Below are 13,676 nucleotides of genomic sequence, written 5' to 3'. Positions count from 1 at the left end.
GGCCCCGCCGGCCCCGCCGCCGCCGCCGCTCCCGGCCCCGCTCCCGGCCCGTCCTGGCCCCGCTCCTGGCCCGTCCCGGCCCCGCGCACAAGTTCGGCCGCAGGAGCAGCGCCAGCGGCGGCCGCGGCCCAGCCCCTCACCCACACCGCGCCCGGTGGGTCGGGGGGTTGAGGTGTGTGTGTGTGTTTGTGTGTGGGGGGGGGGGGGTGCGGGCCGCGGGGTTCCGGAGCGGGGCGGGGGGAACGGGCCGGGCCTGTGGGGACGCGGGGCCGAGGCCTCTCCGCGGGGCCGCCGGGACAGGGTGGTGCTGATGGGGGGCAGGGGCAGCGAGGGGACGGTGAGCGGCGTGTGGGGGAAGGAGCAGCGCCGTGAGGGAGAGAGCGGAGCGCGGGGCCGCCCGCGGGGAGCGCGGACACGCGTGGGGACGGGGCGGGCACCGCGGGGGTTGTGCCTTAGTTTTTTGCTGCTGTGGTTTTTTTGTTTGTTTGTTTGGGGTTTTTTTTAATATTATTTTATTTTGTTTTATTTTTTTTTGAGACGAGAGCTAGCTCTTGGCTGAAGTCAGGCCTGGCCGAGCGAGAGGAGAGCAGCAATCCCGCCCGGCTGGTAAAGGGGCGGGAGGCGATGTGAGGGCACACAGACACAGACTCCTCGCACTCACACACACTTGTCCACCGTGGCCCCTCCTCGCCTGACAGATGCCTGACAACAGATGCGCGGCCTCTGTGATTTAGGACGGCGAATTTTATTTTTTTATTTTATTTTTTTTTTTTTTTTTTTTTTTTTTGTCTTCTGCGGGTTGTAAAACTTAATAGAGGAAATATGGTCTTGCGGTTAAAAGCACAAGACTGGAAATCAAGTGATCTGTGCCCTGTGCCAGTTGTGGGGTTTCTGATGTGACTTAAGGTGATTGAATAGTATGTCACAGTAGATGAAGGGAAGAACTGATTTAGTAGTAGTGTGGAATATATTATTGAATAGGTTCAATAATAGTTGTTGAATCTTTTTGGTGGAATCTGTAGGGATTTAGAGATTCTACTCAGTGAATCACTGGGGCCCACTGCTTTAACAAAACCTCCAAGGAATAACTGTCAAAATTTGCATCAGCAAAGTTTTGTCTGTCATGGGAAATTAGATTGTCAGTGTGGGATGGTTCTGCATGAAATCTCTTGCTGGTTTTCATTCCTGTATTCAGATAATTAACTTTCCATGGGTGGCTTTAAAATACTGAAAACTGGAATGAGCATTGTTCTTATGTGTGTCAGTTGTGGAAGTTCTGGACAGAATGTCCTCCTGGTGTTCTTAGGAATCCCAGAATTTGATTGAAGAGGAGTAAAGGAAGGGGTGCAAACAGTTGCAGTCATGTGCCTGTGCTCATCAAAAGCTGTAATGCTTTATGAAGTTGGCACCTGGTGGTAGTGGAAGTTAATAGAAGCAGCAAATAACTTAATTGAAGATGTTTCATAATTAGTGTGTTGTAACTTTGGAGAGTGCCCTGTCTGTGTTGGATTTAATGTCTTAATCCCTACCGTTTGATAGTGGTTTACTCCTGCCTCTGATATTAAAATATTGTTCACTTGGCCTTGAAATTGCTGCTAAGTGCCTAATGCCACTTATATCTGCAAAACAAAACCCCAGCAAACCATGTGCTCACTGGGTTTGCCTTTGTCAAACCCTTCTTTTCCTTTCAGATGTGGAGGAAATACTTTTGAGGGAGGAATGTGGTTTTTTTTTTTCCTAAAGAGAACTTTCCCAGTGGAAGCCCAGATGGACAGTGGTGATGGGGCTGAGAAACTGGAAAGGAGGAAGAGAGAGGCTTCCTCTGCATTTCTTTCTCTGGATGACAAAAGCTCCCAGCAGCAGGGAGTGCTGCTGTGTGCAGCTGTGGTGGGTGGGGTTTTTATTTGGAGGTTTGGAGTTTTAACCTCTTATGGAACTTGAAGGAACTGTAACTGTGGACCCTCTGCTATCTGGTGCTTGTTATGAAGTCAGGTTTTTAGTCTTGCACCTGGAGTGGGTGATCTGTGCAGAGTTTTGGTGATCACAGATTATTTGAGCTGGAAGAAGTTCTGTCTCCCAGGATGAAGTCCTTGTGCTCAGTTCAGCGACTTTTGGGGTTTAGGTGAATGTTCTTTGCAAATTATGTTGTGGTCTTTATAATTTCAGAGGACACTTTTAATTTCAGAGAAATGTCGTGTATATTTTCTTTTTAGTTGTCTGAAGAAAGTGCTGAGGACTCTTTTGTTGCCCTTGGCTGGGTTACATACCTGCAGAAATACTGCTGTCCTGTATCATCTTTTACTGCCAGCTAAGGCCTCGTTTTTCATTTTCTTTATGTTCATTTGGGTTTTTTAATTAAAGGACAAGTTCTTCTAGTGTCTCTGCTAGATTGGCTGAAATGAATTTTAATCTGTTAATGTTTCTTTAAAGATCTTTATAGGGTTTTTTGCTATGAACAGGTAAGGAGCTCATGCCCAGAACGAAAAGATTTGTTCCCGTGCGAGCTGAGAGCACTTTAGATATCCCCATGGCTAACGATAAACAGCACATTTAAACCAAGTTGAACAGTAATTTAAGACTTTTGCAGTTGCCTTTAGTCACAGTGCAAGTTCCTGCACAGTTTTCTGGAAGCCTTTTTAGCCCTGTTCCTGTGACCACGTAGAGAAGCTTGGCTGGCCCTGGAGCGTGGGTTGGCAGGGGCAGGACGGTGCCTGCCAAGGCTGTATCCCCACTGACCTACCACCAGGGCTGAGCCTGCCAGCACTGTCCTCCCTGACAGAGGATCTTTGTCAGAGTCCCTGCTACTGATACAGCAGCTATGAAGGAGTGTCTCTGAATTCTGGGTCAGTGCATGTCACAAACTGACAAATTTAGAATACTTTGCCGTTCATTCATTCTGTGCACGGGGGGAAAAAAAACCCTCGCTGAGTTACTATTGTCAGCATTCCCTCCAATCCTGCAGCTTTTGTGAACTTGTCACAGCCTTGTTGCAATTCACTTGGAGTGGAGTTGTACACACACACACACACACACACAGACACACACACACACACACAGACACACACACACACACACACACACACACATCTTATTTTTCTTCCTCTTTTAAAGCTTTATGAGTGTCCCTTCTTTCAGGTTATGCTTTTTGTTGCCAAGTCATAGTATGTAGGATCTTAGTCTTTAATGAGGGCCTTGCACATGAACATCTAAATTTATGGAAGGCTTTGTCCAGCTTATTAATTTTTTAGCATACTTCAGGGTTTGTGAAAAGTATAATTTTCCCATTTTTCCCTCCAGCTGTAGTAGAGGTCATTCCTGATCACCCACTTGCTTGTCCATGTGCACCAACCTCCCTATGGAGGTGTAGGCCTTTGTTGCTGTGTTTGGTGAACATTAGCAGTGCTTTTCTGTGTAACTTTAATTAAGAAATGGATGCTAACTTTTGGTTAAAGTAGATCTTAAAATAACCTTAGAAACATGAGGCAGTTTCAGGGCTCACTGCTGTGGATGGTGGCATTTTCCAGCATAATGCTCCTGTTGGGAAGTGCCAGTTAGCTGAAACAGAAGTGTGAGAAAATGCACAGTTGTGACAAAACAACTTAAGGGAGAGGGATTTTGGTTCAAAGACAGAATTTGTAGTTTTTGAGAACTTCTACAAAAGCTAATTGCTCAGTAATTAGAGCAGCTGCAGGGACCGGGGCCCTGGGAGTGCTGGATCTTTGTGTTCTCAGCAGGGATGCTTGAAGAAATAGATACTAACTTTTTTTAGGCTTTGGAGGTTTTGGTGTTTTCTCCCTCCCCCTGTATCACAGTTAGACTCAAGTTTTGCCATGATGCAGAGCAAATTCAGAACTCCCTGTTCTTTGGGTATAATTTTTCTGAGCTTTTCTTGGCATCAGATGGAAGTGAGGGTGCTTTGGAAATGCAGTGGAGCTTTCTTTGTGAACTCTTTGACTGGACCTCGTCCTCTTTTGTGATATAAATCATTGTCACTGGGATTGGTTTTTTTAACAGTAATTTTTGAGAAGACATTAAGAAAAAACAGAAACATCTCTTTGCTATCTGAGCTACATGGCTTTTGTTTCCACTTCTTGCATGTGTGTTGTATCTCTTGCTGCTTTTGCTTGGCCTCAGAGTTTTTGTTAGGTTTCTTGTAAGAGAGTGCTGGTTAAATACTTCTCAGCTGACAGAGCTAAATGCTTCAGGCTTTTGTTCTGTTATTTTTTTTAAGCTGTGTTAGATGGTGGACAGATGTGGAAATGAAAAGAAAAAGTATTGTGTGAGAAAGCCCTGTCTGAAACTGTCAATATATTTTTCTGTTTGGAGGGCAGTCATGGTTAGTAAAAGTTTGGAAGATAGCAGACAGTTCTTTTCTGTTCTTGTTTACATGTATTATTAGTTAGACCTTATTGCCTTACAAGGCATGTTGGAAGCACAGAAATCTAGTGCTGGTATAAAAGCACTTATCATAGATTCTGGCCAACTGAATGTACATTTAGCTATGCAGGCCTAGTTCTGCTGAAAATACCACAAGTTCCTTTTTGATATAATTTATAAAATCTCCTTTCATCTTTTACTTAACCCTAAGGGGAGGAGGGGGAAAAAAAAAAGCTGTATCATTGATGGTATTCCTCATGGCTGAGATGTTGCAACTGAAGAAAACTCTTTTCTGTGGGTTGGCTGTGGCATGTGGGCCCTTCAAGTTATTAACCAAGTTCTTTAACCAGAGTGTAATCTTAGGGTTTATTTTATCCTTGATGTGTTTGGAGAAACTGTGGAGTTAACTTTTCTTCTGTATTTGTTCCCAAGAAAAGGCTCATTGCAGGGGACTGCAGTGTAAGAAAATGATAATAAACCCCAAGCCCAGTCCTGCACAGTTCCTCTCAGGAAATCTGTAAGGAAAGAAGGATTTTTAATAAAACCAGGTGAAATCGATGTGTGAGGTTGTAGTTTTAAAGAAAGTATTTATAAATGTATATAGCATAATGTGCTGTAACACACTGCAGTTGAGTTTCTGAGCTCTGGATGAATATGTAGTATGTAAATATGTGTATGGAGTCAAACTGCCTGAGCATTTCTGAGCTTGATAGGGCAATAAAGTTGAGCACAAGAGCTGAGTGCAGAACAACTTTAGCTGCAGATCTGCAGCAGCTCTAATGAGCTGCCAGTTGTGTTGCTGGCTGTAAGTGGTGCTTTGTTTATGGGATGAAATCGAGTCTCAAAGCAGCTTCTCGGTTCCTTATTTCAGCTGGGTATGATGCTGCAGGAGGCTCCCTGAATTTGCAAACAAGTCAATTAAGCAGGAAAAGAATAGAGCTTGTCGTTGTGCAGCACAGGCTGAGTCCTGGCAGTGGGAAGGGATGAGGACCATGCAGTTGGCACCCATTTATCCTTGGGGATAAACTGTGGGAGCATTGTTCATTGCCAGGCTGTTTGGGGTGGTGGTTTGCTTGGTTAGTGGTACTTCAAATTTAAATTTTGCAGGTGGGAAATTAGTTTGGAATCAACGGCAGAACATGTTACACAAAAAGGAACATTAAAATAGTTACACTGTATGTAATGTTGCATTATTTGTTCCTGCTCTTTTAGCCAAAAGAAGATTCCTTGATACAGACTCAAATGAATCTGTTAAACTTGCCAGTTTAGTGGAGTAAGCTAAGAAAGTTTCACAAGAACCACCAAAGGTAGTGGAGTTACTTAGTATTTGTGATGGCAGGTGAAAGGTGAGATATTTGTCCTGTCTTCACAAATCAAACACAACTTGGAAGTTCTGCTGTTGGCCAACTGTTTATATCTGGCTGGCTGAGGTATTGAGAAGGGGTTCAAACAATGGACCTGTTCACACAACTGGTTTCCTTCCATTTGCTGTAGTCATTAACAAGACCTTTCAGTGTATAAATAATGCATGCCCCAAAGTCTCATTTTGATACAGTGATTACTTCCTTTTATACTTGCCCATTAAAAGCCCCCTCTTGCTACTCCATGCAATTCATTACAGCCCCTCTTTAAAGAGTGTTTGTAACTATTTTTTTAAAAGTAACAGCATGTTTTTCAGTTGATGTTCTCCCCTAGCTCAGCTGAAAAGTTATTTAATAAAAGAAGGTAATGCATAATGGGCCCTCTGCTTCATAAGGAAATTTAAGAAAGCTTTTTTCCCCCCCTGAAAGTTGTTCCCAGCTGTGTGTAGAGGTGCAGCAATAGGAGTAATTTGTGCAGCACTGAGTGAAAATGTGACTCTTTAAAGCATTTGTTTCTGTGCTCAAACCTTACAGTGATGCACTGTTGTGCTGCAATCACAGCTCATAACAGGGGCTTTTAAAGCCTCGGAAGAAATTGATTGTAAATATAGATATTGTGGGGAGGCTCTTCCTGGCAGATGGCAGGATTACTTAGAAACCTTTGGCAAATGAGGTGCTGAAATTACAGCAAATGCAAGTAAATGTTCTAAATGTGGTTTGTGCCTCTCATTCAGAAATTTAAAAACCCTACATGAATTGCAGTTTCTACATCAAAATGTTAGGTTCCTGCATAAATACCTGAACCTGCTGCTTTGTGGCCTTAAATAGCTCATGATTCACGAAGCTTTTTAATTCTACCTTGTTTTCTTAAGAAAGAGCAAAAGCTGGGAAGCTTCAGGATTTTTGCCTTCCAGAATGAACTTCTGAAAGGTGTGTAATGAGAGAAATTCAGTGTCATTTGCACTTCTCAAAGTATTTTGTTGCAGAGTTTCTTTTTTGCCCTTGCTTTTCATGAACAGGTAAAAATACTCTTCAGTAGAAGTCTTGAAAGCTCATGGGGGGGCAAAATGGAGTTACAGTAAATGTTATAATATTTTAAACTTCAGCAGTCTGGTTCTTCAGTGGTTACAGCACAAGTCTGTGTGTAGAAACTTCTTTTTTGAAGAAGTTGAAACAGTTTTGATCAAATCTGCTATGATGCTTCTGGAACACTTTTTGTTTTCCTTGAGAGAAATGTAAAGCTTTTAGAGTTAATTATGTTACTTACTCCAAGCAGATTGTTTGTAAAATCATAGTTTATAGGACAGAGCCATTTATCAAAATTCCCTTGACACTTGCCCTACAAATCCTAGTTACTGCAAAACATCATTTTAGTAGAACTGTTCCAACTTCCTTTGCTTTGAGTTAGTTGTTTATTCCACGAACATACTTGTGGGTAAATGATGTTGAAATTATATGCAGCCACTAAAATTGCTTTCCTGGTTGATGCACTGTGTTCAGAATACTACAGAATAAAATATCCAGTTATAGATGATCACAGAACAGACTTGTAGGTCTGTAACCTTGATTGCTTGATAGAGATGTAATGGGATAGATCAGGGTGGCAGCACCAAGAGGAGTTTCTTAAAATCTCCTTTGAGCTCAGCTTAACTATAGGAATTTCTAGTGCATCTTCTGCCTTGATGATGCTTTAGGTTCTTTGAAAGCAGAGCTGAGAAACAAAAATAGAACTTTTGGATTGTCTTCTTTCTGCTCTGAGGCTCCAGGTGGGTTCATTTCCTTTTTTAGGGCTGTGAGCAATTGCTGTTATCTTGAGATACTGAAGGTACAAGGCTTGAAAGTGAGTTGCAACTATAAACAGCTTTTACTTTTTAGAACAGTAAACTTTTATCCTCAGTAAAAGAACAAATTTAGTCTGAGTTCTTGGCCAAGTTTCTCTCTCTTTATGTATTTCCTGTTGCTTTGAAGGGTGCAAAGGTTCTTCTGTGTAGTACTTCTGGGGAACTAAATTAGACTTTAAGTGCAGACACGTCTGTATTTCTGAAGAAATAAGGTGATACATAATTGATTGAGGCTTTTTTCTTTTTTCAGTTCCTTCCAGGGACTTACTGAAGCAGTGGGAGACTTCTATTTTCCTAATTTCTTTTTTTTTTTTTTTTCCAGTTTGTTTTTGCATGACAGCTTAGGAAGAAAGGTCTTCAAACAGTCGTTCTGTTTGTTTTGGTTTTCCCACTTTTTCTCCATCTTGCTGAAACCAAGCTGAATTATCAAAGAGGCACCAGTGGGATTAAACTACAGTGTGAAATAAATGGATTTTTTCCTGTCAAGAGACACCAAGTGTCCTTAGGTTTGTTCCCTCCTTTCCTCACCTTCTAACTCCCAGAAGAAAAAATACCTGTGGTACATAAATGCCTTGCCTGGGGATGTTTGCTGTACCCTTGCTACTTAGTATATGTTTCTGTTATATAAAAGTATCTGTCCAGGTGTCTGAGCCAGCTTGTAAATGTGCCCAGACACTCGGAAAAGCCTTATCAGATGACTTCTAGTGAATCAAAGATGGGAGGAAGAAAGATCTTCTTGATTAAAGGTGGCAGCCTAAGAGAACCAGCACAGAGGTGCTTAAATCTTGCTTCCCACCTCCACCACCACCCTTGTGTCTCATGTGCAGATTTGGTGTCTGGGCATGTGGTAGGTGCTCTAACTCCTGGTGGTTTATCAAAAGCTGAGAGACAATGTTGTTTGGCAGTCTCTGTAGCAGGAGAGGAAGCATCTTTTGTTATTGACATCCTTTCTCTTAGACCAGCTCTTGCTTTTTGCCAGCTGCTCATTGTCTGTACTTGCTTATTTAGTATTCACAAGGGATTTTACAAGTTCTTATCAGTTCGTTGCCACAGCCCATCATTTCCTCTTGTCATCGGTGAATTGGTGGGGGGAGGATTTGCTCTGGAGCTGGGGAGTGGTAAAACACCATTCATGAGCTGCCCTGGGCTCTTCTGCTCCTCTCCTTTCTGACTTTGTAGTAAAGGTCACATTTCTAGTCCTTACTCTGTCATGCCTTCCCCCTCCCCTCTTTTTCTGGGGAAAAGAAAACAAGTTTTTTTTTCTTTTACCAAAGGCTAAAAATATCCAGCTCTTCAAATATTCTTCTTAAAAGATATAAGGAAGTGCAGCATAAAAATAGCTCCAGCTAAAAAAAAAAAAAGGGTTGACCACCTTTCTGAGTGGCTGGGGAAGGGATGGTTGGAGCTTTTTGTTGGGTTTTTCTTTTAGTTGTGTTTGGTTTTCTCTATCTACAGCTTCTTCCTAATTTTTTTAATACTCTTCAAAAACATGAGGGAACTAATTAGGGTTAAAGCAGGAGAAAGCAGCTGCTGTAGGATTTTTCTCCTTTTGGGAAATAAAGGTCCATCTGAGAAAGCACCACTGGCCTTGGAACTGCTGGTTCCACCCTCCCTCTTCCCTGTTCCTTCATAGCAAGTTCAGTCTTTTAGTGAGGCAGCATGACAGGGATAGACTGTTAGTTTTAAAGCATATTCCTCAAGCTTGTCTTCTAAAGGAAAGTCATGGATTTAAGAAACATTAACATGAACTATGCTGTCCCTATCATCCCTTGTTGGTCCTTTTTCCCACTAATCATTAATGTAAGAATTAGAGACTGATCTTTTTTTGGGGGGTGAGGTCCTAGTACTTCTGGGTTTTTGTTTTGAAACAAAATCAGGTGCAATGCTGAAACAAGAGAGTCTTTTACTATCTGCCTTTTTGTTTTACTTTTTTTCTAATTCCTTGTTAACTTATCTTTTTGACAGAACTAAATCAGAGGAATCAGTCACCATTTTTGATGTGAAGACTTCATCGCTGACATCTCTATGCTCGTTTGGCAGCCTCCAAGAAATAACACAGCTCAGCAGTGGCAATAACTGCCTTGGGTATACACTGACAATTATTTGGGAAAAACAAAGAAAACCCCAACAGCCAAAACCCACCAAACCTTTTGAAGACTTTGTGTCCAATGACGTCAATGGCCAGTTTGTTCTCCTTTACTAGCCCAGCTGTAAAGCGTCTGTTGGGCTGGAAACAAGGAGACGAAGAGGAAAAATGGGCAGAAAAAGCCGTTGACGCTTTGGTAAAAAAGCTGAAAAAGAAAAAGGGTGCTATGGAAGAGCTGGAGAAAGCCCTGAGCAGCCCAGGCCAGCCCAGCAAGTGTGTCACCATCCCCCGCTCCTTGGACGGGCGGCTCCAGGTGTCCCACAGGAAGGGCCTTCCCCACGTCATTTACTGCCGCGTCTGGCGCTGGCCTGACCTCCAGAGCCATCACGAGCTGAAGCCCTTGGATATTTGTGAATTTCCTTTTGGATCTAAACAGAAGGAAGTCTGCATCAATCCATACCACTACAAGAGGGTGGAGAGCCCAGGTACCTGGAAAATTACTGTCTTACAACTGCACAAAATCTTCTGTAATCACTTACTGGTCGCTCCCTCCTCCGGTGCTGTGGAACTGATTGGAACTGGTGTATGAGGGAGTTGGGGAGAGGAAGTTCAAAGGGTACATTGCTGGTGTGGTTCTGGGGAGGTGTGTTGTCCATTCTTTGTCATTAATCTCTTCAGCCTGCTACCCTTCAAGTTAGTAGCAAAGTCCTCATTTGTAGCAAAACAGAAAGCAGTGATAAAAAGACTTCAGTTTCTTTGACAAACTTTTTTAAAAATCTCAGTTCTCACAAGGAGGTTGGTGATGTTATTTTACTATTTAATGAGTGAGTGACATGACTTGAGGAGATAAAAAAAAAAGAAATAAAATTCTTGGATGGTAGAGTTCCCCACTTGAATTCCAATCAGCAAAGAGCAGAGATGAATAGAGCCAAGAGTGGTGATCAGAGCAAGGTTTATACCAGGTTTGTGTCAGGTAACAAGCCTGCTGTTTAGGAATTCTGCCATGGGAGGAGGGGAGGAGGGTTGGGGTTGCAAGTGGGAAACATGAAGGATGTTGCTGTGGACAGCAGAGTGAAAAGTTGCTTCTGTTGTTCCACAGTGGTTGTTGTAACTCTACTGCAAACTGCAGTGCTCAAACTGCAGCACTGGAATTCCAGACTCCAGCAGCCCTGGGTTTAAAATTTAAAACTCCAGCTTAGCAATACTTTTATATTGCAGTATAGATTTTGTTTGTCTTCAGTGAAAGGGGCATTATGTAACTCTATAGTTTGACTGGGGTAATACAGACTGTATTTCCATTTTCACTCGTTTGCTCCTGCACACAGACAGTGAGTTTTGCACTTCTGCATCAGTACTTCAGTACGTGCCACATGGTTTGTTTTGTTGGTTTCTTGTTTTTAAAAAGAAAGGTCATCTTCCACTTGCATGAGATATATGTGTGGTTTTGTGATTTTTACAAGAGTAAAGTTTGAGTTTTTCATGAAGGGTAATGTAAAAAGTAAAGGAGAGAGGACAGGGTAAAGGCATGTCAGATTAACCCCCTGCTCCTCTTTCCACCCCACTAGTGTTGAACTATCACAATGAGCAGAAATAGAACATTATTTGTATCTCCTCCTAGCTCAGTTTTTAATGTGAATTCACCTGGTTTTCCTCTGTGTTTTTTCCAGTTCTACCTCCAGTGTTAGTGCCTCGACACAGTGAATTCAACCCCCAGCACAGCCTCCTCGTTCAGTTCAGGAACCTCAGCCACAACGAGCCCCACATGCCACACAACGCCACGTTCCCTGACTCCTTCCAGCAGCCCAACAACACTCCATTCTCCATCTCCCCAAACAGCCCCTACCCCCCTTCTCCAGCCAGCAGCACTTACCCCAGCTCCCCAGCCAGCTCGGGGCCAGCCAGTCCCTTCCAGCTCCCAGGTAAGTCCAGCCTGAATGCCAGTTTAATAAAAAGAATTGAAATGTCCAGTGCTCTTGGGATTTATTACCTCAGGAATTTGTGATATTTGAAATAAATTGCTTTTTCCATTTGCATTTCGAGGAGTTTTCTTCCTAGTTTTGTCACTGGTCAGACTTAATTATTGTGGTTTTATCTTTCCAAATGTTTTTTGTCATGGATATAATAGTGGTGAGTTATTTTGCACAGCATCAGTATATAATAACTGATACATACTTTAAAAGAATATCTAGCAATGAAATGAAAGCAGATGTAAGAGGCAGAGCAAGAGGTTTATTGATGTCTTTCTCTGAATACAGTGGTGTTTAACAGGAAAAAAGCAGCAAATCTTTGTTAGAAACAGATGGGACTAAATTGATTCTCTTTAACTGATTTGGGTGAAAAAAGGAAAAAACAATTGGTAGGGGCAGAGGAAAGAAGTCTTACTGATTGTCTGGCTGTTGGTGTGATTATAAAGCCAAGAAGTTAATTGATTAATGATTTTAATCATGAGGCTCAGTGGCCTCTTCATTGTTGTTTCTGATTGCTCAGTTCCCCTAAAAGGGTGTCCCAGTCAGGGGGATCTCTTGGCTGAGTATTGGGATGCATTAATGGGGCACAGTAGTGTGCTGCTGGAAGAAGCACTTTTATAATGACCTCAGCCTACAAAAGCAGAAAAAAAAAACCCCAAAAACTGCTATAGGCCTTCTTTCTGCTACAGCAAATAAAGTTATTTCTTCTACTACTTTATTTTTGAATAAAGGGGAGGCAAGAAAGCTAATGCTTGTATGGCAAAAAGTGGGAACCACAGTCATCTTGCCCAGCTGCAGGAGTGCAGTTAGTAAACTGAAAAAAAAAAAGGGGGGGGCAAAAAGAAAAAAGCACATTTTTTTTTTAAGGTATCCAATCTTGTTGTTAGTCCCATAGGTAAAACTTCAGCTATTGAAGGAGTTTACTGTAAAGACAGCTGGCTGTTTTCAGATCTCTTTGAAAATGGGTCCAAATTTTTTAACATCTCTTGTTCAAGAAAGTTTTTGGGTTTTTTGTATGTTTACAACTGTACAATGAATAAATATTCTAAATTGCTGAGGTTTACTCTTATTTTTTCCCCCTCTGTAGCTGATACTCCACCTCCTGCCTATATGCCCCCTGATGATCAAATGGGGCAGGATAATTCCCAGTCGATGGACACAAGCAATACAATGATCCCTCAAATCATGCCAAATATATCCACCAGAGGTAAGTTGTGGGGTCTGGGGTAAAATTACAGAGTTTGGCTTCTTACAGCTCATGACCAAACTGAATGAATAACTTCAAATGGGCCAGTAAATCTCAGTGGTAAGTCCTTCAAGGCAAACTGGGGCTGTAGCAGAGAAAACTGAGAAATAAAACTTGCCTGGCTTATTTTCATCTCTTGTTTTCAAAGCCTCAGGGCTTCCAACAAGTTGAACTCTTTTTTGTTTCTTTTCTGCTACCTTTGACTGTTGCTGGAGAATTATATATGAACTAAGGCTCTGAAAATTTGGGTCCCAAAATAGCCATTATAACAGATTTTTTAAAAGTGGGCAGGAAAATCATGTTTCACCTGCTATCCCAGTGGTTTTGTGTGTGTGTAGGGTTTTTTTTTTAGTTTAATATCAGACTTAAAATTGGAAAATAATTGTAAAATCAGCAGGATAACTAAAATGCATGAAAATAAAAATCATGAAGATGTTAAACAGGATAGTTCTTGCCCATCCTAAGTGTCAGCTAAGCTTTTACTGATCTGGTGGTGTTTTGGGAGGAAAAATGTTCTTTCCGTTCGCTTCTTTTCAGATGTCCAGCCCGTTGCCTATGAAGAACCCAAACACTGGTGTTCCATCGTGTATTATGAGTTAAATAATCGTGTTGGGGAGGCCTTTCATGCATCTTCCACAAGTGTCTTGGTAGATGGGTTTACAGATCCCTCCAACAACAAGAACAGGTTCTGCTTAGGGCTGCTCTCGAACGTGAATCGCAACTCGACCATCGAGAACACTCGGCGGCACATTGGCAAAGGTAAAGCACACTGGCAAAGGTAAAGCACACTGGCAAAGG

At 42.2% G+C, this 13,676-nt stretch overlaps 1 protein-coding gene across 1 annotated transcript in view; it reads left to right on the top strand.

Annotated features, from left to right (window-relative positions):
• Positions 1 to 13,676, top strand: part of SMAD5 (SMAD family member 5) — a 34,148-nt gene that overhangs the window by 12,518 nt on the left and 7,954 nt on the right. Inside the window, exons 3-6 of the mRNA XM_027643379.1 lie at positions 9,545 to 10,150; positions 11,333 to 11,584; positions 12,720 to 12,839; positions 13,416 to 13,637. Coding sequence (XP_027499180.1) covers positions 9,748 to 10,150; positions 11,333 to 11,584; positions 12,720 to 12,839; positions 13,416 to 13,637 — 997 coding nt within the window. The 5' untranslated portion in view covers positions 9,545 to 9,747. The remainder of the gene's footprint in view (positions 1 to 9,544; positions 10,151 to 11,332; positions 11,585 to 12,719; positions 12,840 to 13,415; positions 13,638 to 13,676) is intronic.

Source organism: Corapipo altera, unplaced genomic scaffold (assembly GCF_003945725.1).
Source record: "Corapipo altera isolate COAL_440 unplaced genomic scaffold, ASM394572v1 75, whole genome shotgun sequence".
Classification (NCBI taxonomy): domain Eukaryota; kingdom Metazoa; phylum Chordata; class Aves; order Passeriformes; family Pipridae; genus Corapipo; species Corapipo altera.
Note: the sequence above shows the minus strand (reverse complement) of the source record. Positions and strands in the feature narration are given on the sequence as shown.